Below are 27988 nucleotides of genomic sequence, written 5' to 3'. Positions count from 1 at the left end.
TCTGCGATTCATAAGGCCCATTGTCTGAGAGTGGTAACCCCTGTGCAAGGTGTCTGACGAAACTGGAAGAAAACGCGTGGAGCAGAAGGCAGAGACCTGCTTTATTCACCGGCTCTCTAGGCACAGCACAGCCTTGTACAGTGGCCGGGCTTTTACACTGTGATGCGACAATAGTGGCTCACAGCCAAGGTGCTTACAGAAGAGGACACAGTGACATCAGGATGGACGGCGCCTACGCAACAGTCCATCTTACGTAACCAGCGGGCTGCGGAGTCAGTTCCCCGGATGGCCGGCGAGGGAGCCTGACTGACAACTTCCCCTACACTGCACCGCTTCAGGGTTCCTCACTGGCTTGTTTGCCCACTCAGACTGGCGTCTTTGTCTCAGGCCTCTTGTCGAGGGTTTCATTCTCGCAACCAAGTCCAGTTTTCTGCGGTAGCTGGATGGATACGCCACAGCAGCGCCGCCGCGGTGCTGACCGGAAACTGTACAGACCCAGCAGCTGGAGACATTGGCTACTCTGGCGTAGGTGTGGGCCCAGCCCACTACTGTATTAGCCCACAGGCACCTGCGGGTGGAAAGAAACAGCAGTCACAGGAACCAGCAGTGGCAAGTCCCTCCCATCTGGGAGGATCCCTGCCAGCTGTTTGTCCTGGGAGAGGAGGGTCGCTGCTGCCAGCACCTTTCGCGGTTTGTGGTACCAGACATTTGTGGCAGTGCTTGGGGTCCCTTGTGTGTTTTCAACATGTAGTAGAACAGGGGACCTCATAATAGGCCGCAGTGGGAGTACAAAAGTTCCCCCAAAATCGTCCCAGCATCATGACCTCCGTATACTACTGTCACTTGCCATGGCCACTTGGCCACCACCCCTGGTGTCACTTGCAAGCCGTAGGTCAAACCAGCCCCCCACAGGGGCCACCAGGCCCAACCAACGACAGTGGGAGCTTTTGACACTCCAAGGCCAAGTCCATTGCAGTTGTTCTGCTTTCAAGCATGGGGGTGCTGGTAACCAGATGTTCCCGTTTCTGCCATATCCCAGCTTTAACGGGCTCGCCTATGGTGGCCTGTGACTGAATGGGAGCGGCCGTTTGATGTAGCAGGGCCTCTACTGGTGCGGGCCCTCCCGTCCGTGGCCTCTCATTCAAGACTCTCAACATGTCCCACAGATGCGAGGCCCAGTCATGCATCGTGGGAGGGTGTTTAGACACCCGGAGACCTTGCTTCAAAAGGCCGTTGTAGCGTTCAATCATGCCAGCTGCCTGTGGATTGTACAGGGTATGGAACAACCATTGTACGTCCATCCTGGCAGCCCAGCGCCGCACTACTTGCCCTGTAAAATGGGTACCCCTGTCACTTTCAATAACTTGGGGCGCCCGTAGAGGCGTGCGCTGCTGATCTGCAGACGGACACGGCCAAGCAAACAATAACCCCGTAGCCATGTCCACTGCTGTGAACACATAAGTAGCATTTCGGGCTTTGGGCAGGGGTCCTATATAATCCACTTGCCAGCAAGTTAGGGGCACCCTCTCTCGCGTGAGCTGCTGTCTCTCCCAGGGGAGCCTCTGCCATTGGGGGCTTTCCTGGGCACAGATGGCAGTCGTGGCAGGTATCTGCTGTCTCCTGCCATTTCAAGGGCAGCCACCAGCGTCTGCTCACCTGCCACATGGTTCTGCTTCCAGCATGTTGTAACTTTCTATGCATCCAGTGGGCCACATCAATGGCGGGGGCCCATTCTAACCACCGGATCCATGCCAAGTCGTCTGCTTCATCATTGCCTGGGGACATTAAGGGGGAGTGACTTGTGGCATGCATTAGGGTCACCTTTCCCTTTCCTAGGTCCCAGAGGTCTTGCTACATGGCCTGGCCCCACAGCGGACGGTGTCCTACTAGCCAGTTCTGGTATTTCCACGTAGGGAGCCACGATGTTAGGCCCTGGAACATCGCCCAGCTGTTGGTACAAATAACTAGGGGCCCAGGCTCGTGGCTGATTACCATCCACACAGCCCACTGGCTACTCTGGCCCGTCCCAGTATCAAACCAAAGGGTGTCTGTTTTGGGCTGCACACCAATAGCCGTCCAAACAGCAGCAGCACCCCAGCTAGAGCCATCAGTATACCAGGCATCCTCAGGTCCTGGGGGCTGTCCTTCCCTGTCGGGCGAGGTCTCCACGTTCTTCCCAGTGAGTAGAGTGCTTGGCACGGCCTGGGCTACAAGCTCAATAGACCCCAGGACCTGTTGTAGCTCTGTGCTTAAAGGGCTTGAACTAAGGGTGCTACGTTTCTCCAAGTAGGCACCCCACTTGGTGAGGGTGGTGGCCTGTGCCACCCCCATTTTGGGTCCCTGGGTCCACGTACGGACCCACCCCTGGACAGGATAGGTTGCTCGAACCAACACGCGTGCCGTTCCTGTGATGGCTTCTCTGGCCACTAGGGCTGCGTACACAGCAGCCAGCTGTTTCTCTATTAGAGGACAGGATAGGTTGCTCGAACCAACACGCGTGCCGTTCCTGTGATGGCTTCTCTGGCCACTAGGGCTGCGTACACAGCAGCCAGCTGTTTCTCTATTAGAGGGTAGCGGACCTCTGCTCCTTTCCACAATTGGGACCAAAATCCACTGGCACCGGAGACGCTCCTGCTGTTGCCAGAGGCCCCAACCGTATCCCTTGGGTTACGTGAAAATTAAGTGCAAACAGGCGACCAGGGTCTACTACTTGCTGAGCCTGTGCCTGCTGCACTGCCCGTTTCGTAGTGACAAAGCCTTGCTCTATAGCCTCTGTCCAATCCCATGGGCGTCCTTCTTCACCATGGACTACAAGGGCCTGGCCACCTGTGCTAAATGGGGTACAAACACCCACCAATACCTCAGCAAACCCAAATACGTCTGCAGTTGGGAGACCATGATTGGCCAGGGAAATGCCTGTATTTTATCAATAATAGCTTCTGGTATAACTTTTGTCTTACCCAACCAAATAACACCCCAAAACGTGACAGATAAGCCAGGGCCCTGGACCTTTTCCTCGTGACCCAGCCACATGACTTCGGGTTGCAGAGGAGAGAGGGATGCTGCTTGCTCTAGATCTGAAAGAGAATCAGATGTTAGTAAGACTTCATCAACATAGCGAAACAGGGTCACAGGAGATGGGCGATCCCACTGTGACAAGTCCTGGGCCACAAGCCCATGGCAAATAGTGGGGCTGTGCAAGTATCCTTGTGGAAGGACTCCAAAGGTCCATTGACGCCTGTCCCCAGTAAAGGCAAACTGCTCTTGACTCTCAGGTGCGATGTCAATAGAGAAAAAGGCATTCGCCAGTTCCACTACATAGTGGTAGGTTCCCAGGCGGACAGTCAAGTGGTCCATCAAATCGTGAACTGAAGGTACTGTGGCGGGCAAAGGTGGCGTCACCTTGTTCAATTCCCTATAATCCAGTCATTCGTCAGGTCCCATCAGGCTTCTTCACTGGCCATCCCGGGGACTTAAATGGGCTGTGTGTTGGCTTCACGATATGGGCCTTCTCCAGTTCTAATATCGTATGGCCAATCTTCTCACGTCCCCCCGGCAGGCAGTACTGTTGCACTGTAACCACGCGCCGTGGCCACAGCAATACTTGAAGGGGGTGGTGAGCATGCCTGTGAATCCCAGGCTCCACCACCCAGACCCAGAGGTGGAACTCTCTGACTGTGAGCTGAGGCCATGTAACACGTCCACCCCTACAATATGTTCCGGTATGGGGGAGGCACACACTGTGTAGGTACGGAGGGAAGCCATCCTATACCCAGCGGTAAGGAGAAGACAGCGTTCACCCTAGCAGTCCTCCTCCGTAGCCGTCAATGCAGATTGCTGGTCCGGGGAACCATCTTGGTTCCTGTAAATAAGGCTGCAGTCTGCGCCAGTGTCAACTGGGGCCAAAACCTTCTGCCCGTTCACAGGGAACCAACGTATGGACAGTTCCACATGGGGCCTCCAGTCCCCGCTCGTCCCTTCTGACTGGGTACCTTGGTCCCTCCCCTAGTCAAACTGGAAGGATCTGGCCTCAGGTGGTCACATGAATTCTTGGAGGGTCACAGGTTGCGCTTTCCCAGACTTCCCTTTGGGGTTTTCCTGGAATTGCTGTTCTGGACGTAACTGTTTCCAGAGTTCCAACAAGACTGCATTTGGTTGTTGGTCTATTTTTTCCTGATCAACCCCCACTGCTACGAGGTCACTCCACATTTGCATGTGCGTTACTTTTTGGGGTCCTCAAGTTCACCCCCGTGCTTCTGCTTTGGGCTTCCTCGTGATTTCGCAGACCTCGCGTCCTAACTTCCTCTACTGCCGGCCTTCAACATCTCTCAGAGTGGCCAGAGTGGTAACTTCCTGGATTGGCCACCCCACATAGGGCGCAAAGATGGCGATCCAAAGGCACTTTGGGGGCCGAATCCCAAACCAAATTTCTCATGCTGGTCGTAAACTGCTCATCATCCGGCCCCTGCGTCTCAAGGTCAAACGTAGCATGTCTCATACCCATTTCACGGATGATTTGAACAAGTTCGGTGTATGATTGCCATTTACTAACGTTCTCTGGCAGCTCACCCGCATCATCCCACACTGCACACTGCAGCAGTGAGCCCTCCATTAAGGAACGGTTACCCTGGCCTTGGGCCATCCAGCAGCAGTTCTGCAACCGCTGCCACAGGGACGGGTGTACCATTACAGAGGCTAATTTTTCCATTTCACCTTCCGAGCAGATGATGCTGTCTGCCCCCGTGTTCCACAAACACAGCAGCCAAGCCGGCATCGGCTCTCTGGGACATTGTCGGCACTGCTTCCCCAATTCCCATAACTCCATGGGAGTGTAGGGGGGATAGGCTGTGAACTCAGTCACCACTGGGTTGCTGGCAGCAATGCTCCTGGGGCCCAAAGGTGGTTCATGGTTTACCTTCCGATGCATGATCGGCTGAACCTGGGGCTGATGGATGACTTCGACCTCACCCACGTCTTCTGCCAGGGACTCCGGAGGGGCCTCTGCCTCAGACCCCCTGCTGCGGAGCTGCTCTTCTACCCGGCGAACCCAAGATTCCAGAGCTTTCTGCTGAGACCGCAAGTCCTGCACTTGGGCTGTTCCAGCAAGCGCTTCCTCCATGCTGGGGTGCAGAGCGCTGAGAAACACCCAGCTTGGAAGGCTGGCAGCGACTTTCACTTTCTCCAGCAGCTGTTCATTTAACACCTGCAAGACCTTTCCTATGCTGGCCGGAGAACAATCCACATCTTCCCACCCCTCCACCCGGACCCAGTTCACGAGAACAGCGGCCACACACTATGGTACCACACACCGGTGGCCACATGTCCTCCTGCCCAGGGGCGGACGGCTCGCTTACCTGGCCAGGGCCCTGCTCACTGCGCCAGGTGTCCGAGAGTGGTGACCGCGGCGTCAAGGTGTCCGCGACTCTGGAAACTGGAAGAAAATGCGTGGAGCAGAAGGCAGAGTACACATGCTTTATTCACTGGCTTTCTAGGCACAGCACAGCTTTGTATAGTGGCCGGGCTTTTATGCTGTGATGGGACAACAGTGGCTCACAGCCAAGGTGCTTACCGAAGAGGGCACAGTGACATCAGGATGGGCGGCGCCTGCGCAGCATTCCATCTCCGCTGGCCGCGGAGTCAGTTCCGCCAGGAGGCGGGCGAGGGAGCCTGACCGACTTCTCCTGACACCCCTTCAACCCCCCCCCCCCAGTCCTCTTCCTAGACTCCACCCTCCGCCTCGGCGGGGGGCTTGGGGCCCTCCCATCTGCTGTGCGCCCCCACCCCGCCACACACACAGGCAGCTCCCTGCTGCGTCCTTGGCGGACGGACACCCCGAGGGCCCCGGGAGTTGTACCCAAAACCCGGCCTGGCCCGGACAACACCGAGCACTTGACAGGTTTTCTCATTTGTTGCTCAACCCCAACCCTAGATACAATTAATAGAGGAAGAAAGAAGCACCAGAGGCGCTGCTGGGGTCCCGCCGCGGGTAGAGCCCCCCTAACCGCGAGGCTGGGCTGGGGCCGGCATGGGCGGCGGGGCCGTACCCCACTGGGCACCGGGCCAGGCAGCCCAGCCAGGCGGCGTGCGGCCGCGGGCAGTCCCGAGGGCGGCCGCGCGGGGGCAGCAGCCGCCCGCTTGCCACCCGGAGTTGGTCCCGGCGTGCCCCGCGTCTGGTGCGCGGAGGCGGGACTTCCGGTTCGTGGCGCCCGAGTCGTGTGGTTGCCGGGAGCGTGGTGTGGCGGCGGCACCGGTGCTGCCGGTGGGTGAGGGTGGCGGCGGTGGCGGCTCCCCAGACCGGGGCGGGGAGGGCCGGAGGAAGGAGAGCGTGCGGTGACGACGGGCCGGCGCGGCGGCCGCCTCCCCCGGGCAGCGCGGGGTGGGCGGGGCCGCATGCGTGCTGTGCCGCCCCGCCCCCGAGGCGCCGAGGACCCTGCGGCGCAGCCCGTGGTGCCGCCGGCCCGCGGCTCTGCCTGGCTCTCCGCTGCGTTCCGCGCATAAGCAGTTCGGCCAGGCGTTTGTGCAGGGACCGGGGGCCGTGTCGCTGACCGGAGGCTTTCCCAGGCGGTGGCTACCTTTGTCCCCGTCAGTCTCCAGCCAGAGAGACTTTGCCCAGGGCAGGGGACGCTGTTTCTCTTGCTCGTTTTTGGCCCCTGGGTCTGTGCTGCGTTGTTTTGGGATTTTCCCTGCCAGTACCTGCCTTATTCTGCCACCTCTCCGGCTTCCTGCCCCTTTTAGACTTCCCGGTCCCGCGTTCCTTTCCGTTAAGCATGGTTCCGTGCCAGACACGTCCAGGTGTGCTGGATGCTGGGGACATGGCAGGGACCACAGCAGCTCGGGCTTCCGGCTTCCTTGCCTGTTCTGTCAGCACTGGCCAGCTGGGCAGTTTGTCTCCCTGACCGTTTGCCAGGCACCCTCTGTGTGTTGAGCTCTGTCTTGGGACAGCAGGCTGCGCCTACAGCTGTTGTCCTGGGTTCAGCTTTCAGCCAGTCCGTGGGTCTCGTCCCTGTCCTCTAGTGACGGCCACCACACCCTGCTCTTTCTGCACTGGGTGACCAGCTTGGTTGTGGGAAGACAGAGACCAGGCAGTTGGGCCATATTGGTGTCCACCAGTCTCCCCATTGTGCTGGTCGCAGCCTCTGAGCAGGCAGGACCCATTCAGGTGGCTTCAGCTCGAGAGCAGAGCAGGAGATTGCGGAGCCTGGGAGGGCGTCAGGGCATAGCCCCGGGGCTCCCCAGCCTGGCCTGTTAGAACCCGGTGCCTGCTTTGGTCAGGCTTCTGCCATCCCCTGTAGGCGTACTCGTCCAAAGGGGAGCGGTTTCTAACGTCTCATAATGTGTTTTGGAGGCAGGCAGAAGTCATGGATGTAGATGCGGAAAGAGAAAAAATAACAAAGGAAATCGAGGAGCTGGAAAGGATTTTGGATCCCGGCTCCACAAGTATCAATGTGGAGGTCTCAGAATCAAGTCTCGAATCGGATTCTGACGCAGGTAAGCTCCTTAGTGTGGCTAGAAGAGCTGTGTCTACCTTTGGCCCCTGTCAGCTGTCTTACACTGTGGTGCTGCTGGGACCAGGCCGCTTCTCGCCAGGACTGGCCTCTGCTTCACCCCACCGGACAGTTTGTTACTGTCCCTTCATTATTCGCCCCCGACCTGCTGTGTGCGTGCGAGTGCCTGCCTCACGGCGGGCATGTGCATCCGGCTGTCCTCAGACAAGGGGCCGGGCTGCCCTCCTCAGGAATCGGAAAGTTTGGCCACCCCCAGGCTTAAACAGGCACCGTGGCTGAGATTATCCCCCCACACCCCGCTCTCTTCTCTGGGTTCGTCCCACTGCCCTCTCTCTGGGTCCCCTGCTACTAAGGCTCATATTCTGCCCACCTATCCACTGCCCTGTGCTCCTCTGGAGCCTGATTGCCCCTCCTCGAGGCTCTTACTGGAGCCTGCCTGCATGGCCAAGCTGACCAGGGCCCCCAGCCTGCCCACCTCACCCCAGCCCTGGGCTCAGCTCTGAGGCCCACCTTCTCTCCTTTCCCAGCACCTCAGGCCTTTCTTTCCCTTCCTCCGCTGACTAGCTCCACTCCCCAAGTTCCGCTTCACCACTGGGAAGCCTCCCCTAATTGCCCAGGTCACTGTACCTCGCATGCCTGGGGGCACTTCTTGTTGGGCCTCTGCCCTCGGACTAGTACCTGCCCGCCCGGTCAGTGAGCAGTGCTCAGCCGCCAGATGCTGTCAGGGACGGAGGGTCCAGAAATGCAAGTCTCACTCTGAGGTCTTTCAGCCCCTTCGTCATCTGCAGCTGCCCAGGAAATGGCCTGTGCTGAACCTGCTGGTCACCTCTTTGGTGCTTGTGGGTCCCCTCACCAGCCACCTATTTCCATCCCGGTCGCCAACACGCTGTGCTTCTGTTCCCACAGATTCGCTGCCCGATGAGGACTTGGACACTGCTGGTCCCCACATCTCGGTAACTACTGGCCTGAGCTGGCTGTGCCCGCCGAGGCAGGCACGCCACCCTTCCAGCGGGCCTGGGAGGGGCGGTGCTTGGAACTCTTCTTGGGGTGCCTGCATTTTAAAAGGAACGCGTGTTTGTTATTCAAGATAGAACGTCACAAAGTATTCATCGTCAAAACGAATGTTGTCCCAGAAGTAACCATGGTGATAGCTTGGCGTTTATCCCTCCTGACTTTTCCAGGCGCCTCCTAATGTATATTTGTCTCAGTGTGACATCACATGCCTGGATCCTGCCCCTCGCAGCTCACCCCTCTGTGCCTCAGTTTTCTAATCTGTACAGTAGGGACAGTTACAACCCCAGTCAGTTTGCATGTATAGTGTCTGGCAAGAAATGACTCAATTATGTCAGGTATTAACTTCCGTTTGGTTATTTTAGAATACTGTGTAATTTTGGAAAAATTTTGTAGTTTGCTTTTTGTTTTTTTCCCACCGAGTCAGTAGGTATAGAGCTGCCTCCTGTCTGTAGTGGCTGGCCATCCCCCAGTGTGGCTTGACTGTAGCTTTTTAGACTTGTCGCCTTCCGACAGACATTTGGATTGCTTCTGCTTTTCGGTTTTGCTAGTACTGCAGAGTCCTGTCCCCAGAGACCTGCCAGCGTTGAAAGTCATACGGCCGATTATAGAGTTCAGGTGTCACAGAAATCCTTGTTGTAGAAAGTGAAACAGCTCGTTTCCTCACACATCCCACACCCCATATTCCTAGAAATTGAAATTCCTCGTGTTGCAAATGATGGGACGGGCACACACTCTACGTGTCCCGTGTCAGTGTGGTCTTTCACTAGCCAAGCAGCCAGAACATGGGCTCAGAGGCGTTTCGTACCACCCAGGGCCTCGAGGGTGGGGGAGCATGTGTGCCCCATTCCTTCACCTGCAGTTTCCCACTTGTAACCAGGAAGAAGAAAGGTGGGGTGAAGGCAGCAATGATGAGGATGGCCCGAAGGACAAAACGCTCCCTGAAGACCCAGAGACCTGCCTGCAGCTCAACATGGTTTACCAGGAGGTCATCCAAGAGAAGCTGACAGAGCTCAGCCTGCTGCTGGCCCAGAACCGGGAGCAGCAGGTAGGACAGGCTCTGGCCCCGAGAAGCCCCCACGGCCAGGCCTCCCAGGACCAGGGCTTTGGGTCATGTCAGCTCCCTGCTGCCCGAGTCCCCTTCTCCACAAGCAGTCGCTGCTGTCTTGCGCACAGAGTGTCTCCTTGTGTCTCCACAGGAGGAGGTCATGTGGGACCTGGCGGGGTCCAAAGGTCCCAAGGTGAAGGATGGCAAGAGCCTGCCCCCGAATCTGTACATTGGGCACTTCATGAAGCCCTACTTCAAGGACAAGGTCACCGGAGTGGTGAGTCAGCAAGAGGGGGCAGCTCTTTGGGGAGGGGGTTGCATCCCCACAGTCTGTGGTGGCTGTCGTGAATTTCCTCGGCTCTTTAGGACGATATCCTCCACCATCCTAAAATTCTCTCCCGCTCCAGTGGTGAAAGTCAAGGCTGCCTCCCTGGAATGGGGCAAGCCAACCTGTGCTCCACAGATAAGCCCCGGGGACGTTTTCTGAGAGGTGGCTGTGGGTGGGCAGCTGGCAGCACTATTGAGTCCTAGCAGCACAGGGCCCGATGTTGCCACAGGCAGCCCTCCCCTTCTCGTCGACCCTGGTGGAGTCGCGGAGCCCACCCTCTGCCAATTGAGGCAGCAGCTCTGGGTCCAGGTGTCCAAGGTCAGGCCTCGCACGTGACCAGGCTGAGGAGAAGGGGTCCTGGGTCCACGCTGGGCCCTCAGGTGAGCTTACCTGGGTCTGTCCACATCGTGATGCTGTTTTCTCTGACAGGGGCCACCTGCCAATGAAGATACGCGGGAGAAGGCTGCCCAGGGCATCAAGGCTTTCGAAGATCTTCTGGTGACCAAATGTAAGAGCTCAGGGCCAGCCCTGAGTGCCCACCGAGCTTGGGCACCTCAGAGGCCTTCCCCACGCCCCTGCCCCTCCCCAGGCATGTGCCGTGGTTCTGACAACTCTCTCCTGTGGCTTCGTGGGCTCCTTTGGGCTTCATCCGTGGGACTGGCCACTCGAAGCCCCTCCTTTCCCACGCTGAGCGAGGTCCCTGTGAGGTGCCAGCATGAGGGGCAGGCCCGGGCACCACCCCCAGGCCTCACTGTCCAGTCTCTGAACGCATCGCTGTGCCAGGCCCAGGTGGAGTTGTGCTCGCTGGACCGAGGCCCAGTGCCTGTGACCTGGCCCGCTGTCAGGCCCCTGCTCGGCCAGCCCCCGGGACCTCAGCACAGACCCACTTCCACACTGTGGGGCTCCTGGACAGACTACTTCCCTTCTGTTTCCTCTGACTTTCCATGCAAGTCAGAGCTACCAATGTGCAAGGGTGGTTAGAGGACCCCACAAAAGAGCGTGTGTCCAGGAAGGCGTGGGTGTGAGCCGCCCGGGGTGTCGTTTCTCCTCAGGGAAGAACTGGGAGAAGGCTTTGCTCCGGAAGTCAGTGGTCAGCGACCGCCTGCAGCGTCTGCTTCAGCCCAAGTTACTGAAGTGAGTGAAAACAGCCAAGGCCTGTCAGCGTCCGGTCAGCACGTTTGGGGTTGGCAGGGGCTCCCTTTAGCTGTGCTCCCTTTTCTGCTGAGGCACTGATCCCTGAACCTCCTCCCAAGGAGGCAGCGAGTGGCGAGACCGAGAAGAGCTGGGGGGGCTGAGCGGCCACATTTAGTTGTCTGGCTCGAGCGGTTTCTCTGGTCTGGGCCGTGGTCTCCACCTGTGAAAATGGGGACCATTCATGAGACCTGCTGCATGTGTGTGCCGATGGGGTGACGTCACATGATTAAGTCACAACACCTGTGGCCAGGCCAGGGGTCCCAGAGGCCGCCCCCTGCCTTGTGCCTTGATGTGCACAATGATTTGCTGCAGTGATGGTTGGGTCCCTCCTCAGGCTGTAGGAGAGCTGGATTTTGTCCCTGGCCAGTTCTGAAAGTGGTTGCTGAGTCTAGTGGGCAACTGCAGGCTTCAGAAGTAGCCTCTGGCCTGGCCTCATTCCTGGGCATGAGGGTCAGGGTGCCTGCGGGCACCGGCCTGGAGCACCGAGCTGTGAGACATGGGGGCAGCGACAGTTACCACCACCCACATCGGCAGACCCACGGCTGCACAGTGGCTGACGTGACTGTAGTGGCAGCCGAGGGGCGCCGCTGCTCGCTCTGGCAAGAAAACCGAGGCCGCTCAGAGAAGCTGAGGAACTTGTCTGCGGGGTCAGAATTCAAATCGGGCCCCGAGTGCGTGCCCCCCGCCATGTGCTGTGGAGTAACCAGCCGAGCCTGCGGGAAGGCCGAGCCAGCCCGAGACCCGCACGGTGTGCTGTCACCGTCGGTAACCCTGGCGCCTCGACTGTGCCTTGCAGGCTTGAGTACTTAGAGCAGAAACGCAGCAGGGTGACGAGTGAGGCCGACAGGGCGGTCCTGGAGAAGCAGAGCCAGGCGGCGGACAGGGAGATCCAGGAGATCAAGTGAGCTGGGGCTGGCCGGGGCGGAGCTGGCCGGGGCGGGGCTGGACGGGGCGGGGCTGGATGGGGCGGGGCGGGGCGGGGCTGGCCAGCAGAACCGAGAGGCCCGGCGTGAGCCCGCTGCCCGCATGTCTTCCTCCAGCCAGCTCCCAGAGGAGGCCTTGCTGGGGAACAGGCTGGACAGCCACGACTGGGAGAAGATTTCCAACATCAACGTGAGCACCGTCCCGGGAGCCAGGGCTGTGGGTGGGAATCGGCAAGGTAAGCTCCCGGCGCTAAGGCCGCATCCTCCGTGCCCACCAGACCTGCCGTCACCCCACCCCTGGCCGCACTCGAGCGTGTGCCCAGCTGTGGGAGACGCTTCACAGGGCCCTCCCCGCTGGTGCCAGGCGCCTCTTCTGAGACGCATGGTTGCGAAGGCTCCAGGCTTTGCCTTAGGAGCCAGATCTACGTTTTGGCTGCACACGTGTTAGCGGCCTATACAGATCCCTCTTCTGCCCATGTGCCCAGCTACTGCTGGCACAGCGACGGCCCCTATAGGCTGGGTCTCTGTGTGCAGTTTGAAGGCAGCCGCAGTGCACAGGAGATCCAGAAGTTCTGGCAGAACTGGGAACACCCAAGTATCAACAAGCAGGAGTGGAGCGGGCAGGAAGTGAGCCAGCTGAAGGCCGTCGCGGCCAAGCACGGCCACCTGGAGTGGCAGAAGGTCGCCGAGGAGCTGGGGGTAAGGACTGGGGCCTCTGACACCAGGGGCCAGCGGGTTTGGGGTTTTCACGGGCTGCGTCACCCCACAGCCCAGGCTGCCCCTCGGAGCTTTCGCATGTCTTCATCCTGCTGCTTTCAAGGGTATGGCCCTCAGGGAGCGTGACCCTTCCCACCTCCCTGGGCTGAGTCTGCAGAAGCTTCGGGCTCCTGAGACCCCGTTGCGTCTCCAGGAGCTCCTTTGCCGTCCGTGTACATCCTGGAGGCCTCACGCCCAGTTACCAGTCTTAGCGCCATTGACTGTTCCGTCCTCCCCGTCCTTCTCTCTGCCCCCAGCAAGCTCAGAGTTTATTTTGGTGGCGTTGGAGAACACTTTTCCAAGTTTCTTTTGGGTTCTTGAGTAGTTTTGCTCATTTCCTAAGGTGAGGAATAAGTTCTTCTCTTGATCTTTGTCTTTAATCACAAAAGTATTTAACGCTGCTTTTGTGACAACAGCTTAGTGTAACATGGTTTTTTTTTATAAACTTCTAGTATGTGTGCTGCCAAAGTGAGCACTGAATTTCTACAGTGGCTGCAATTTCAGGTTTCATTGCTTCTTTGGGTCTTAGTTTATGTAGGAATATGTTTTCTCATTTTTAAGCAGTCAGGTTTCTTGGAATTCTTTTGGTTGTTCTTTAGTTTGAATTTTATTGGCTCATAACCTGAGAACGTGATCTGTAAAATCCCCATTTCTTAATTTATTACTTTAATGGTCACGCATGTGATTGCAGCAAACCGAACTAAACTTACCAAAGCCGTTTAGAAACAAAAGTGTGTTCTCTGCTCTGAGGGTCTAGGGGTCCAGTAAAGCCCATGAAACAGTTTGTTGTTTTACTGAATTTTGCTTCCAAGAGCTGTTCAATTCTCAGAGATGTATTGCTGTAACTTGGGTAAAACCTGACACATGTGGCAAAGGCATTTTCTCCTTGTATTTATAATAGTTTTGCTTTCTATTTTTAGCTGCTCTGTAGTTTGGTACATACTTTATGCTTTTATTTACTTGGTGAATTATGCTTGTAAAGAAAGTTATTTTATGTGTTTATTTCATGAGTATTGTTTTTAAAAATTTTATATTTTTAGAGCAGTTTTAGTTTCACAACAAAATTGAGAGGAAGGTGCGGGGATTTCTATTCCCCCTTTGCCCCCCCACACACAGCTGTCCCCGTTATCGACATCCCTTACCAGATGGTGTTTTTCTGTTTGTTCATTTTACCAAGGATGGACCTACATTGACACATCATGATCACCCCGAGTCCACAGCTGACACGAGGGCTCACTCGTGGTGCTGTACTTCCTGTGGGTTTGGACAGATGTACAGTAGTACCTCGGTTTTCGAACGTCTCCGTTGACAAACATTTCGGTTTACAAATGCTGTAAATTTTATGGATCTATGGTATCATTAAATAGTAAAATTCATGCTAAATTTGCAGTTTCAGGGGTTGATTTTAAAGCTCTGGAATGGATTAATCCATTTTGCATTACTTTCTATGGGGAAACCGTGCCTCAGTTTTCGAATGTTTCAGAACTTGAACGGTCTTCCGGAACGGATTATGTTCGAAAACCGAGGTACCGCTGTATAATGACTTGTACCTGTCACTATGGTATCACTGAGTATTTCCACTGCCCTAAAAACCCCCTGTGCTTGCCGGTTCCTTTCCCCACCATGACCCCTGATCTCTTTACTCTTTCATAGTTGTGCCTTTTCCAGAATGTCACGTAATTGGGATCACACAGCATGTGGCCATCTCAGACAGGCTTTGTTCTCTTAGCGATTTGCATTTAAGCCTCCTCCAGGTCTTTTCATGGTGTGACAGCTCATGTCTCTTTAGCTGAATAATGTTCCACGTCCGGATGGACCACGGTTTATCCCTCACCCACTGGAGAACATCTCGGTGGCTTCCGAGGTCGTCAGTTATGAACGGAGCTGCTATGAGTATCCATGTGCAGGTTTCTGTGTGGACACATGTTTTCCACTCTGTTGGGTAAATACCACGGAGCGTGATTGTCGGATCACACAGTAAAAGTGTGTTTAGTTTTGTGACAAATCGTCTAAATGTCTCCCCCAGTGGCTGCACCGCCTGCATCCCCACCAGCCATGAATGGGGGTTCCTGGGTCCCTCCTCCCAGCACTGGTGTGGTGGGCATTCTGGATGATGGCCATTCTGAGAGGCCTGGATGGGGTCTCGATTTAATTTGCATTTCCCTGGTGACCTGAGGTGGAGCTTCTCGTATGCTGATTGGCCATCTGTGTGTCTTCCTTGACAACGTGTCTGTGAAGGTCCGTGGTCCATTTTTCATATCAGACTTTTTCTTATTGCTGAGCTTTAGCAGTTCTTTGTATCTTATGGACATCAGTCCTTTATCAGATGTGTCTTTGGCAAGTATTTTCTCCCTGTCTGCAGCTCGTCTTTTCATTCTCTTAACACTCTCTCACAGAACAGAAGTTGGCAATTTTAGTGAAGTCCAGTTTATCAGTTATTTCTCTCATGGATTGTGTTTTTGGTGTCTAAGAGGTACCACCATCAGCAGGGAGCCCTGCACACCCCCCCCACACGTGTACCCCTGGGCCTCCCCCAACACGGGCCTCAGACACCCCCTCAGTCTCCGCAGGCACCGCGGCAGCGCTTGCCTCCGAGTGGGGAGAAGCAGGTGCTGTGCCGGCGGCCCTGCCCCAGGCTTTGTGGACGAGCTTCCACGGAGTGTGTGAGCTTGTAGTTCAGTTTCGGTATCATCTAAAGGAAGCACATGGAGTCTGTCGCTGCCGATTCTTCCCGAACCTGTTGCCTTTCCGTAAACGTCTGTTTCCGTCGTGGGGATGCCTCGCTATCCCCACAGGGTTGTGGTGGGAGGAAGGAGGTCGTTGGTTCACAGAAGCGCCTCAGCCCACTGCGCCTGTGACCCTGCGGTGCCCTGGATGCCCGTCGGCACGGGCGCGCGCCCAGTGACGCCTTTGCTTCGGCCGGGGCCTCGGGCAGACCGGCCGCAGCGCCTTCCAGTGCCTGCAGCAGTACCAGCAGCACAACGCGGCCCTGAAGCGCAAGGAGTGGACGGAGGAGGAGGACCGCATGCTCAGCCAGCTGGTCCAGGAGATGCGTGTCGGCAGCCACATCCCCTACCGCAGAAGTGAGTCTGGGTGGCCTGTCCTGGGGTCCCCGGCCAGGGTCGTGGGGCAGAGGCCATTCCTAAGGACACTTGTGAGAGGGCTTCTGTCGCCCTGGGCGTCCCGCTTCCTCTCCGGTGACCCCGGGAGTGCAGCGTTCACAGGGCCCCTCTGCCTGCAGTCGTCTACTACATGGAAGGGAGGGACTCCATGCAGCTCATCTACCGCTGGACCAAGAGCTTGGACCCTAGCCTGAGAAGGGGCTACTGGGCCCCGGAGGAGGACGCGGTAGGTGTGTGGGCCCTGGGTTGTGGTCGCCGGGCCCGACGTCCCCACTGTAAGCGGACGGAGTCGGGGGTGGGAGGCAGCGTCACTGTCTGGTCTGTGTGTCCCTTCCTGCAGAAGTTGCTTCAAGCCGTTGCCAAATACGGGGAGCGGGACTGGTTTAAGATCCGGGCAGAGGTGCCAGGGAGGAGCGATGCCCAGTGCCGAGACCGGTGAGTGAGATGCAGCAGGCAAGGGCCGCGGTCATCGGCGGGCACAGGAGGCAGCTCAGTGCCAGCATGACCCAGTCAGGACAGGAGAGCGATTTACTTAAAAACTGCCCTGTTGTCTAGGTTCCTCTCCCACGTCGCTGATGGGCAGGGCCCCTGGCAGGTGGCCTCAGCTCCTTCCTTTTCTCAGCTTGCTGTGTTTTTATTTTTAACAGTTTTATTAAGATGTCATTCACATCCAACTCACCCTTTTAAAGTATATAGTTCTGTGGTATTTAGTGTATTCATCGAGCTGTTGTTAGAACATTTTGATCACCCCACAAAGAAACCTGTTCCCCAAACAAAAAAACAAGCAATTCGGAAATGGGCAGAGGACCTGACTAGACACGTCTGCAAAGAAGACACACTAATAGCCGTTGAACACTTGGAAAGAGGCGGACACCGTTAGTCGTTACAGGAATACGAGTCAAACCCACAATGACGCACCACTTCACACACGTTAGGGCGGTTATTGTTTTAAAACACGGAAAGTAAGCAGTGTGGTGAGGATGTCGCGAAGTTGGATCTCTGAGCACTGCGGGTGGGAGTGTAGGACGGTGCAGCCGGATGGATGGAAAGCGGCGTGGAGGGTCCCCACGGGTTAAACAGAACTGCCGTGTGACGCAGCGGTCCACTCCCTGCCCAAAAGGCTGGAGAGGGCCTCAGACACTTCTGCACGCCCGTGTACCTAGCAGCACAGTTCACAGCCCCCAAGAGGGGAGACACGTAGTGCCTACTGACAGGAGGGATCAGGACGACGTGGGTGTGAAGCGTGTGGACCACACGGTATTACGCAGCCTTAGAAACCAGTGAAATCCTGATGTACATTGCGACATGGACGAGCCTTGGAAACATCTGGACACGCCGTGTGCACGGAGACACTGCGTTCTCCCAAATACACACCTCGGAGTGAGGTCCCCAGGTCACAGGGCAGCTCTGATAAACCTGGAGGAACCGCCACACTGCTGCCCAGAATGGCTGCCACGGGCCATGCACCCTCAGTGGGCGAGGCCCCCCTACCACGTCCTCACCATCACCATTGTTACTGGGTTGCAGCCCTCCTAGTGGGGTGAGGGCGCATCTCGTGGCCCCTGCGTTGATTGGCCATTTGCATCTCTTCTCTAGAGAAATGTCTTCGGCGCATTTTTAAAATTGAGTTATTTGTTTTGTGTTACTGACTCGAAGAATTTTCTGTGAACTCCACATAGAAGTCCCTTCTCTGGTGTACAGTTTGCAGATATTCTCTCCTAACCTGTGGGTCGTTTTTCATTTTCTCAGTGGTGACCTTTAAGGCACAAAAGTTTTTAATTTTGAGAAAATCCAGTTATTCTATATTTTTCTTTGGTCGTCTGTGCCTCTGACGTCAAATCTCAGGGAGCGTTTGCAGAAGCCAGGACAGTGGCAGGGGCCACCCTGGCATCTAAAACGTCCCTTTGTTTTCGTGTCGTTTCCAGATACCTCAGAAGATTACATTTCAGCTTGAAAAAGGGACGATGGAATTCAAAAGAAGAGGAGAAGTTAATTGAATTAATAGAGAAACACGGTGTTGGTAAGTTCTCGACGGCACGGATTGTGGTGGCCCCGAGTTAGTGGTGAAGGTCTGCGGCCCCGTGGAGGCCAGCGGTCTGCCTGCCCCCAGGCTGTCTCCCTGCGGTCGTCACTCCCACCCCGTGCCGCCATCTTGGCAGATGGCGGTGGTTTTCCCATTGTACAGACAAATTCGCATTCACTATAGAAAATTTGGAAGTGGAGATGTGTAAAAAGGCAAGTGCTATAACTCAGGTTGTCACCCAAAGATGCCTGCGGGCAGCCCCTGTGTCCCTGTGCAGGCGTCCTGGCTGTTTTTCCAGAAAAGGCTGCGTTTTCAGTTGAATCATTCAATTTAATGTAGTTGGGCCAGCTGTTTCTAACTTTACGATGAAGGTTTTCAGACATGGGGGCAGTGGGAGGGTGAGCAGGAGCCCCGCCCTGACGGAACACAATGCCCTTCTGGAAGGGACCCAAGCACAGCTCCAAGAAGAGCCCTTTGTCCGAGCTGGTAAGCTTGTGTCGTCAAAGACCGTGCATGAGAAGCAACTGCCATGTCGTTTGCTTTTGTAGGTCACTGGGCAAAAATAGCTTCTGAACTACCCCATCGGACGGGCTCCCAGTGTCTGAGCAAGTGGAAAATCATGGTCAGGGTGAGGTGTCACCTGTGGTTAGCTTCACGTGGGGCGGGATGAGAGGCTGGCCTGCCTGCCTGCCTGTTGTCCCTTGTCTGAGTCTGGTATGAGGCCCCCAAACCGCCCGTCTCCCACAGAAACAGCAACGTCGGGGGAGGAGGCGGCGGCCGCCCCCTCGCAGCATTCGGTGGAGCTCCAGCAGTGGAGACAGCAGCTCCAGCAGCGGGGATCGCAGCTCCAGCAGTGGGGACTCGGAGCCAGAGCTGGAGCCAGAGTCGGAGCCAGAGCTGGAGACCCAGGCGGGTGGCCAGGCGCTGCCCTCAGCACAGCACGTGGTGCCGGCCATGGACCTCTGGGTTCCTGCCAGGCGGAGCGCCGGCGAGCTGTGGCGGGGAGCTGCCTCCCCCAGCCTTCCCAAGGGCTCCGAGGCGGCCCCAGGTGGCAGCAGGGCAGTGGGCAGCGCAGCCTCAGCCCCCTCCGTGACCCACAGCGCTGGCCTGAGAGGCGTGGGGTACCCACGCTCCACGGACACTCAGCCCTCAAGCTCAGAGGGGCCGGCAGACGAGGTGGGCACAGGCCCCAGTGCACCCCCAGCTTGGGCATGGAGGGAATAGATGCTGCTGCTCTGCAGTCACTGAGGCTGGTGCTTGGGGACGGTGGGCCAGTCATGTCCCCGGTGGAGGGGGGCAGACGCGCCTATTCTTGGCTCATGGAATGTTTGCTTCTGGCCCATTTCGGGAGAACTGGGCCCAGGGCAGCAGCCTTCCTTGCTGAGGCCGGTGGCCTTGTTTTCCCCACTTGTTTGCCCTAAAAGCTACATGAAAGAGCTGCTGGGGGCACCTGGACCTGGAGCCCTTTCTGAAGCATTTCACCCCAAGTGGGGTGGGGTGGGGTGGGGCGCGGTGAGGAGGAGCCATTTCCCCAGGGCTGCATCCGTCCGCCCACCCGCTTGGTCTGACCTCGCTAGTCGTGTGTGCCTGGCTCAATGGGTCCTGGTGGGGTCGGGGCCCTGGGCACAGGCACAGCTCTGGTTGCCTCCGGAGTGGCAGTCAGGATCGAACAGGCTGGTCTGTCCTGGTAGAGGTTGAAGTCTCTGACGTCTGAGGGGACAGTGGCGTATCCAGGCGGCAGGCAGAGTGCACACCCACAGCTCCTGTGCTGCTGCACAGGCTCGTGTCTTCCTGCGCCTGTCACTGCAGGGCCCAAGCCCCCAGTCCAGTCTTAATCACAGGCATTTGGTGCCGTCAGTTCAGGGAGCTGGCGGGGGCAGTGGGCACCCCCTCGTAGTCCTGGGGGAGGCGCTGCCTGAGGCCACCACACTTGACAGCATTTGTCACCAGCCGGGATGCAGGTGCCCAGCTGGCAGGCCGTGCCGGCACCCCCACGTCAGCTTCACTTGCTCTTTCTGTCAGAGTGGGAGGCGTCTCCTGAAGCTGCCCCTGGAGACGGTGCTACGGGTGCTCAGGACCAACGTGGCTGCCGGGGGCCGGACACGGGTAAGGGCCTGCCCTGGCCCTGCGTGCGTGCAGGCACACACCACCACACCCCATCCCTGTTCCCCTCCTGGTCTGGGCGTCCCCCCCCCCCACCCGCTTTGGGACATGGAAGGAGTGGAGGATGGTAAGGGTGGGGGCCCAGGTGCCTTTGTCCTTCCACAGAAGGAAAAGCTGAAGCAGCCATGCCCGTCTGGCTCTTCCCCGGGGCCCAGCCCCGCTGACAGCGGCTCGGCCAGGCCCCATGTGCGGCAGCCGTGGCAGCAGCACCGGGGACACGCCCTGCAGAGGAGGCTCCTGGAGCGCAGGCTTCTGATGGCCGTGAGCCTGTGGATGGGTGACATTGTCCTGCCCTGCACCCCCCGGAGGCCCGCCACTCACACTCGAGGTGTTGCCCTGCAGCCCCTCCAGGAGCCTGCTGTGGGGCCGGGGCGGGGAAAGGAAGGGGCACTCGAGGTGTCTTTCGAGAAGTGTGCTTGGAAGGGTGTGGGTTTTGCCTCTGTCATCCTGCTTAGCACATGGTGGTCAGTTCAGGAGGTGGCCCAACATTTAGGCCTCAGCAGGGGCATCTCAGGATCGGGGACGTGTGTGTGGGTGTACGTTTCTGAGAGCTGGTTGCGTTGTCTGAGCATCTTGACTATCGATCTCTGGCGCTCAGGAGTACCTGTCCCCCGAGTCTGAGCGGAGGACCAGCCAGGGCCGGCCTGCCCCCTGGGCCCCACCCTTCTTGGTTGAGTGCAGTGGCAGCTGAATTTGGGGTTCTTTGAGGCTTCCTGCCTGGTGCCCAGTCTCTGGGGCTCTTAGGGACTCTAGGAGGGGCACTTGGCAGCTGGGGCCACTTGACGCATGTGCCCTTATCCCCTCAGCCGATGTCATCTGGATGCAGCTGCAGGACACCCGTCTGGCTAGCACCCCCGTATTCACCGTCTTTATTCAGGTGAGCTGCCCACCGTGCAGCTTCCTCCCCTGTCTGTCTCCATGGTGGACTTGAGAGTTTGCAGCGGGGCAGCTCCCTGAAGGCCAGCTTTCTGAAGTTGTGGGGCCTTGGAAACGGTGGCCCAGTGGCCGGCAGCTTTTAAGGCAGCCGCAGTGCCCGTCCCCGCCGCTGTCAGTGGAGGGGGGCGCTGAGGGGTGCGCAGCGGGACCTGCTCCATGAGAAGCCGTGGTCACGGCAGGCCCGAGGCCCACTGCAGCCACCATTGCCTTCTGGGCCCTTGGGAGGTGGGGGGCAGCCTGAGGCCAGGGAAGAGCCTCCTGTCATATGGCGTGTCACACGTCCCTCAGCTGTTCCAGATCGACACTGCTGGCTGCATGGAGGTTGTTCGGGAGAGGAAGGCCCAGCTGCCCGCCCTGCCCCAAGCTGGCACTCAGGACCCACCATGGCGGCTCCTGCAGGTGAGACGTGGGCTCCCCTGGCTCCTGCCACTCTTCCCTCCGGTCCACCAGGCCAGTGCTGGGTGTAGGTGGCGTTGGTCTAGCCAGGCGGTGAGGGGGTGCCCGCTCTTTGTAGGGAGAGCAAGCATTGCAGGGTTGAGAGCAGCCCCTTCTCCCACAGCAACCCTCAGGCAGGGATCTGCCCGTCTGTCAGTCTGTCTGTTAGTGAGGGCGTAGCGCCTGAGGACTAGGAGGAGGCACGTCCAGGGGTGCAAGGCCGGAGCCCACACTCAGGCCCACCTGGCTCAGCACTTGCTTCTCCCGCCACACTCACCGCCCCTCCTGGGGTGGCATGCCTGTGCAGGTGGCCAGGCCCATGGGGTCTGTCAGCGAGAGGCCACGTCCCAGAGCCCAGTCACTGCTGGAGCAAACCTGAGTGGTGTGGCTGGTCTGAGAACCAAGTGCGGCCTGTGCCCTCCTGCGCACACAGCCAGGCCCCTGCCAGGCCCTGCAGCCCAGCCCAGACCCAACGAGATGAGCTCTCCCAAGGGTGCCTTTGGCTGGGGCTGCGTGAGAATGGAGGCCAGTTGCCCGGGGACATGGGCTGCCAGGGCCGTGAGGGCTGTCCAGGCCCCGGCCCATGGCCTCTGAGTTGCATGTGGGAGGTGTTGTGGGAGGCAGGCCCTGGTGCCTGGGCCTTGTCCCTGCTGCAGCCGAGAGGTGAGCGATGGTCTTGGTGGTGGTGGAGAAGTGGGTCCGGGCCCCTGGGGACCTCCCTGAGATGCTCTCTCCCCCTTCTTTTTCAGGAGCCCTCGAGTGCCCAGAACACCCCAGGTACTGCCTCTCTCTAGCTCTTGGCCATTTTGTCTATTGGGGAGAGGCCAGACCTCCCCCAGACTTTGAGTTGCAGGCTGGGAACAGCATGGCCAGGGCCCCTGAGGGGGTTCTTTGTCCGGGTCCCACAAGAGGGACGAGAGCCTGGCTGGCCTGAGTTGGGGAGATGGAGGAGACCCTCCTTGGGCACCCACCTGCGAGCACAGCAAGTGAGCCGAGGCCTCCCTGGCACAGACGCAGGAGGCGAGGACTCTCCTGCTGCCGCCGCCAGGCCCACCGTACCAGCAGAATCGGGCGAGGGTCTGGGCTGCTAAGAGATGATGCAAGGAGGGGCGGGCAGGGGTGCCCACAGCCTTGTTCTGAAGAGGTTTGAGATTTCAGGGTGAAGTGTAGGGCAGGCGAGGGCCGGGCTTCCACACAGCGCTGGCCTTGGCTGGTGCCCAGCGGGCACGGGCTGGGGGTGCCGTGTGTGGGGTGGTCTGGGAACGTGTGGCCAGACTGGAGAGCCCCTTGGCCTGGATGCCAGGCTCCGGCTTCCACAGTCCTAGCAGTTGCCCACCGAGAGGGCCTCCCGGCTGGGCGCAGGGGCCAGGGCTGTCTGGGCCAGTCACCTGGACCTCATCAATGTGTTCTGCTCTCCCTCAGGCAGCCTCTTGCGGAACGTGCCCTCCCGAGAAGCTGCAAAGAGCTCTAGCTGCAGAAGGAGTGGGGGGCTGCAGACCTGCCGGGCTGAGTCCACTCCACAGGCGCCCCCACCGTCTCCGTGCGGCCCCCGTCCCAAGCCCAAGACTGTGTCGGAGCTGCTTCGGGAGAAGCGGCTGCGGGAGGCCCGAGCCCGCAAGGCTGCCCAGGGCCCTGCGGTTCTCCCACCCCAGCTGCTGGTCTCCTCACCACTGATCCTCCAGCCCCCACTGCCCCTGGCCTCCCAAGGCGTTCCTGCCACAGGGCCGACCGTCGCTGGGCACTCGGCATTCGCTGGGCCTGGGGCCGCTGCACTGGCCAGTCCAAGTACTTCAGGCCCCTGGGCCTCAGCTGAAGACAAGGGACCCCTCGCCCTACAAACCTTGGCCATTGCTCCTGCCCCCACTGTGGCTGTGAAGGCCCCGGCCTCCCCTGCTGCTTCCAGGGCCCCGGTTGTGGGCCCCAGCCAGGTCCCTCTCAGCTGCCACCTGAGCGGTCTTGGACAGTCTCAGGCCCCTGCCACATCCCGTAAGCAGGGACTGCCTGAGGCGCCACCCTTTCTCCCTGCAGCCCCCAGCCCAGCTCAGCTGCCCATGCAGCCTCTCAGCCTGACGCCAGCTCTGGGCACCCACAGGGGTGGACCACACGTGGCAGCCAGCACTCCTCTGCCTGTCACCTTGGTGCTTACAGCCCAAGGGCTGCTGTCCGTGCCCATGCCAGCCATGGTGGGCCTTTCGAAGCCGGCAGTGACCTCTGACCCCAAAGGGCTGTTGGTGACTCTGTCACCCTCCCTGACTGAGACTCAGGCAGGCCAGGGCCTGGTCAACACGGGCACAGACTCAGAGCCTCGCTCCAGGACAGACCTCGTGACCCCTTTGACACCCCTGCCATCCCAGAGCCCTGCAGAAGTGGACAGTGACGGGGCCCGTGCCCCTGATGGACCCTCTTCCCCTGGAGAGGCCCAAGTGGCTGGGGAGACAGCCTCCCAGGCTGCACTCCTGGCTGACCACCCTGCAGCACGGCCCAACCAGCTGCCTCCACACGGTGGTGATGGCCTGGGAGGGACACCAGGGTCCCCCTCAGCGCCAGGGGAGACCAGGGGGCCTCCGGACTTGCAGAGGCAACCCCCACCCCGGCTTGGGCCTGAGAAGGGTGCCCTGGACCTAGGTCTCCTCTCCCAGGAGAGTGAGGTGGCTGTGCGGGAGTGGCTGAGGGGACAGCGGGGGGTGTGTGTGCCTCCCCTGAGGAGCAGGCTGCCCTACCAGCCCCCCAACCTGTGCAGCCTGCGCGCACTGTCCGGCCTCCTCCTCCACAAGAAGGCGCTGGAGCACAGAGCCTCCACCCTGGTGGTGCCCGATGGGGCAGCAGGAGGCCCGCAGGCCTCCCTGGGACACCTGGGGCCGCTGCAGCACAGCCCAGCCTACCTGCTGCTGAAGGCGCGCTTCCTGGCGATCTTCACCCTCCCTGCGCTCCTGGCCACCTTGTCCCCTCATGGTGTCCCCACCACCCTGTCAGCAGCCATGAGGGCAGACCCTGAGAGCGAGGACACCGAGAGTGAAGACAATGGTGTGGGGCAGCTGGAGCTATCTGGTGGCCATAGGCAGCCAGGCTGCTGGGCGAGCGGCAGTCACCAGGAAGGGCCAGTGGCCACAAGCCCTGCTCAGGTAGGTGGCCGTGGGCACTCAGCCCTCACCCCACTTCCCTGCTCCTCACAGGGCACCCTTGCCTGCCTGCAGTGTGGCCTGCCCAGCGTGCGGGGCGTGGGGGCTGGGGACAGAGCAAGTGGAAGTCGTGGCCAGGAGAGAGCTGGCGGGTTTCTGGGGAGGAGGAAGCTGGCTCCCAGCCTGCCCAGTGGCGTGTAGGTGGTGCAGCCGTCGCCACCCCTTTTGGCCAGTGTGGGAATTGGGGGGAAGGAACCTCACTTCTAACATGGGGAGATCCCCAGCTGCTCTTGGGGCTGCCAGCCATGAGGCCTGTCAGGGAGAAATTGGCCTGGGGCTCCAGACTTCCCCCCACACACGCCCCTCTCACATGCAGGGGCTGGAAGCCCTGCAGGAGGCTGCCCTGCGCACACACTTGTGTGGATGCCACATCCCTTCAGGTGTCAGCTCTGGCACCATCCCCGTCAGGAGGCTTTCTAAGCTGCGGAGGCGGCATCCTCAACCCGATTTCCCAACCAGAAACCTGATACAAACACATGCAGGAAGGTGTTCCCACATCTTCTGTGGCTGTGTGTGCCCAGGAGTCCCCAGGAAGGCCGCCTCTGTCCTAACCAGGCTGAGCAGGAGAGCTGGACCGCCTTGGGCACTTTGTGCCGTGTCAGCGAGGTTGTCCAGAGCCTTTGCAGCTGTGTGGGGAGCATGCGGTGGCCCTCCCAGAGATCACCTCTACTTCCCCACCTGGGGCGGCCATGGCCACATGGGAGGCAGGGCTGTGGCTGGGGCCTGTGCCACCCTCCCTGCAGGCTCAGTCCACCCTGGCCTGCTGGGAATGACATCTCCGTCCCCAGGGGCCTTGCCTAGGGGTCCCAGGGCTGTCTTCTGGGCTGACGTGCAGTGGAAGACATTGTTGGACTCTACATGTCACCGGGAAGAGGCTCCCTGATCCCCACTGTGTGTGCAGCCTCCCCACCCCCACCAGGTCACTGCCCTGCTGGCCCAGCCAGGGGGACCATGACACGTGAGGCTGGCTCTCGGCTATTGAGAGGGGTTTGGAGGCCCCAGGTGAGAGCGAGGTCAGCAGAAAGCCAGAGCCCACATGTGGCCCCAGCGTCCCTCCCAGTCCTTGTCGGCCACAGCCCCTGCGTGTGTTGGGGTCACCTGCTGCTGATGGCAGCGCAGTTGGCCTGGGGGCTGCTCTCTGCAAACAAAAGCCTGAGGAGCTGCCTGTCCCAGGTGTCGGGGTCACGGCGTCCACAGGCCCCTCGGCTCCTTGCCGCTCCGCACTGCCACCCGTCCCCAGCCGTCCTGGCTGGAGGGTCACTCGTCCCCCCACCTGGGTTTTGTTTCAGGGAGCCCCAGACCCTGGCGAGGGCTCTGCCCCCTCCTGCCCACACGATTGTGACGACTTTGACGTGCTCAGGACCCGGCGTGCTCGACACGCCCGGAAGCGGAGGAGGCTGGTGTGAGCCACAGGGTGAGTGTGGGAAGCAGGTGCCTGGCACCAGGAAGGGACGGGCCCTGACTCCAGCTCTGCATGGGCAGGTGGGCCAGGCCAGCTGTGTGCCCGGCTCTGTGGGGTTAGGGTGGGTCCAGGGCCAGGAGGCCCTCCGGGGAGCTGGCTAACCCTCAGCTGCCACACGTCTCCTGGGACTTCCTTCCTGCTGTCCCCTCCCTCCATCTTGGTCTCTGCTCAGTGGTCATCTCCTCAGACACATCTTCCCTGGCCACCGTCCTAAGGCGGCATGGCCATCCTAACGCCTGTCTGTCCTGATGTACTTGCTACTCCGTGACTGCCTGGCCACGGACTGTCCACTGTCTGCCTCGAACATGAGCCCAGACAGCAGGCACTGAGTAGGTGCTCAGCACACACAGGTGGGGTTCCTGAAGCAGCTGAGGGAGGGAGGAGGCCGTGGCCGGCAGGTCCCCAGAGGCAGGAGCTGGCTCCTCCGACTGGACTAGGAGGGGGCGGGGCTCCACAGAGAGGCCATCACACTTGCAGCCCCCCCTCTGGCTCCATGGCCAGTCCTCTCCCACAGGGCGCAGTGCCACTCTGGTTCCTGCTCCTCCACAGGGCCATCCGGGGGTTGGCGGGGGTCAGGACATCCCATCACCCAGGTGTCTTTGTGTTCCAGGACTGTCCGGCCTGGATGCCCACAGTTGCTGCAGTGGGGCGGGGCCACCCGGCCCGGGAACCCACCACTCACCGTGAAGGAGGAAGCGGCCAGGGGCCGGGCAGGCTCTGCCAACAGTGATGACGTTGTCACAGGCTCACCGGGTCCCAAGTGCAAATTGGAATATTTGAAGGAATTAAGTAAATGTCCTATTTTTTAATTAAAAAGCAAGCCACAGTCTTGTGGTCTATCCTGAGCTACGAGATAACGTGCAGAGGGATTGGGCCTCCGCAGGGCATGGGGAAGAGAGGCAGCGGCCTTCTTGCGACAAGCGCTCGTGGCTGCCGGCCATCTGGGTGCCACCGCAGGGACGAGGAGGACCCACTTCTGCTGCCGTCCAGACCACACAGCCTGGCCCAGGCGCTCTGCTCTTGTGCAGGCGTTTCTTCAGCGTAAGACTGAGCCCCAGCACAGTCTCCATCCCTCTGCCAAGAACACTGGCTGGGGTTCGGTTTACAGCCTCTGAGGTGCTCAGCGTGTCCTGGCCCCCAGCCTCCAAAGCGGCACCTGTCTCCCCTTCACTCCCACCAGACACCACGCGTCACCCAGTTGCCCGTGTGTGCACCTGCTCCCCACCCATTTCCAGTTTTCCTTGGGACTTTCTCTGATTTGTGGGTCACTGACCAGTGTGTATTTAATTTCCGAGTATGCAGGGCCTGTCCAGGGAGCTTTATTCCTGATCTGTAGCGTAACCCTGACGCACTGAGAACACGGCATAGTGTTACTTAGTGCCCCTTTGTTAGCCTTGTTTGACCAGGTGGGGAAAGTGGGTGGTTGACGGCCCGGCACAGGCCAGCATGTCAGGTCACAGTGGACCTGCAACGTACCCATTCCTGTGGCAGGCCCAGCCTGGGGGCTGCTCTGTTGAGGGCCTGGGAGGACCCCTGGTCATCCACTGCTCCAGGCGTGATGTTGGGCCTCTGCTGTCCTCTGGGAGGGCCAGTCCGCCACATTGCCATCACCACTCGGCAGCACCTGGTCGTGTCAGGACTCCCAAGGTTTCGGCCAAACAGCAAGTGCCTGTCCTGGGCCAGGAGGCAGAGGAACAGGCTGAGGGGCCAGGCGACAGCAGACAGTGGTGAGGCTGAGGTGCCGTGGGAAGGTGGGGCCAGGAACACCAGTCAGACGCCCATCCTGCCAGTCCTGCCCGTCCAGCCACAGCCCCTTCCAGTAGCTGTCATCTCAGCCCGGCAGGTGACAACTCGGTTCAACCGGTCTGGCTGCACCGGTGAGGCGGTAGCTTGGGGATTCCGA

General features: G+C 59.3%; 1 protein-coding gene and 1 long non-coding RNA gene across 6 annotated transcripts; one reads left to right on the top strand and one right to left on the bottom strand.

Moving 5' to 3' along the window:
- Positions 1-82: 82 nt before the first annotated feature.
- Positions 83-5786, bottom strand: LOC109460931 (uncharacterized). Of its 2 annotated transcripts, XR_012496040.2 has the most exons (5): positions 5570-5786; positions 5355-5431; positions 2961-3077; positions 1657-1775; positions 83-568 (listed from the first exon to the last, which is right to left on the bottom strand). It is a non-coding gene; the product is annotated as an uncharacterized LOC109460931 (long non-coding RNA). The 2 variants fall into 2 exon arrangements; XR_016019329.1 differs by lacking the exon at positions 5570-5786 and having other exon boundaries at positions 5355-5547.
- On the top strand, positions 5758-26912 carry SNAPC4 (small nuclear RNA activating complex polypeptide 4). 4 transcript variants are annotated; one of them, XM_019756762.3, is made up of 24 exons: positions 5758-5896; positions 7350-7488; positions 8412-8458; positions 9397-9564; positions 9716-9841; positions 10322-10400; positions 10945-11026; positions 11883-11987; positions 12127-12199; positions 12544-12708; positions 15701-15848; positions 16007-16113; positions 16228-16322; positions 17813-17907; positions 18459-18538; positions 18658-19086; positions 19933-20016; positions 20179-20401; positions 20880-20950; positions 21298-21408; positions 22194-22221; positions 22867-24566; positions 25913-26037; positions 26696-26912. In XM_019756762.3, exons 2-23 carry the CDS (start codon positions 7359-7361, stop codon positions 26027-26029), a joined length of 4263 nt encoding a protein of 1420 aa, XP_019612321.3. In that variant the 5' UTR covers positions 5758-5896; positions 7350-7358; the 3' UTR covers positions 26030-26037; positions 26696-26912. The 4 variants fall into 4 exon arrangements, with proteins under 4 accessions (XP_019612321.3, XP_074187454.2, XP_074187456.2 ...); XM_074331353.2 differs by lacking the exon at positions 5758-5896 and adding an exon at positions 6026-6259; XM_074331355.2 differs by lacking the exon at positions 5758-5896 and adding an exon at positions 6540-6654.
- Positions 26913-27988: the final 1076 nt, after the last annotated feature.

This window comes from Rhinolophus sinicus, chromosome 16 (assembly GCF_057876585.1).
Source record: "Rhinolophus sinicus isolate RSI-liver-muscle chromosome 16, RSI-T2T, whole genome shotgun sequence".
NCBI lineage: Eukaryota > Metazoa > Chordata > Mammalia > Chiroptera > Rhinolophidae > Rhinolophus > Rhinolophus sinicus.
This window is presented reverse-complemented; position numbering and strand designations above follow the sequence as displayed.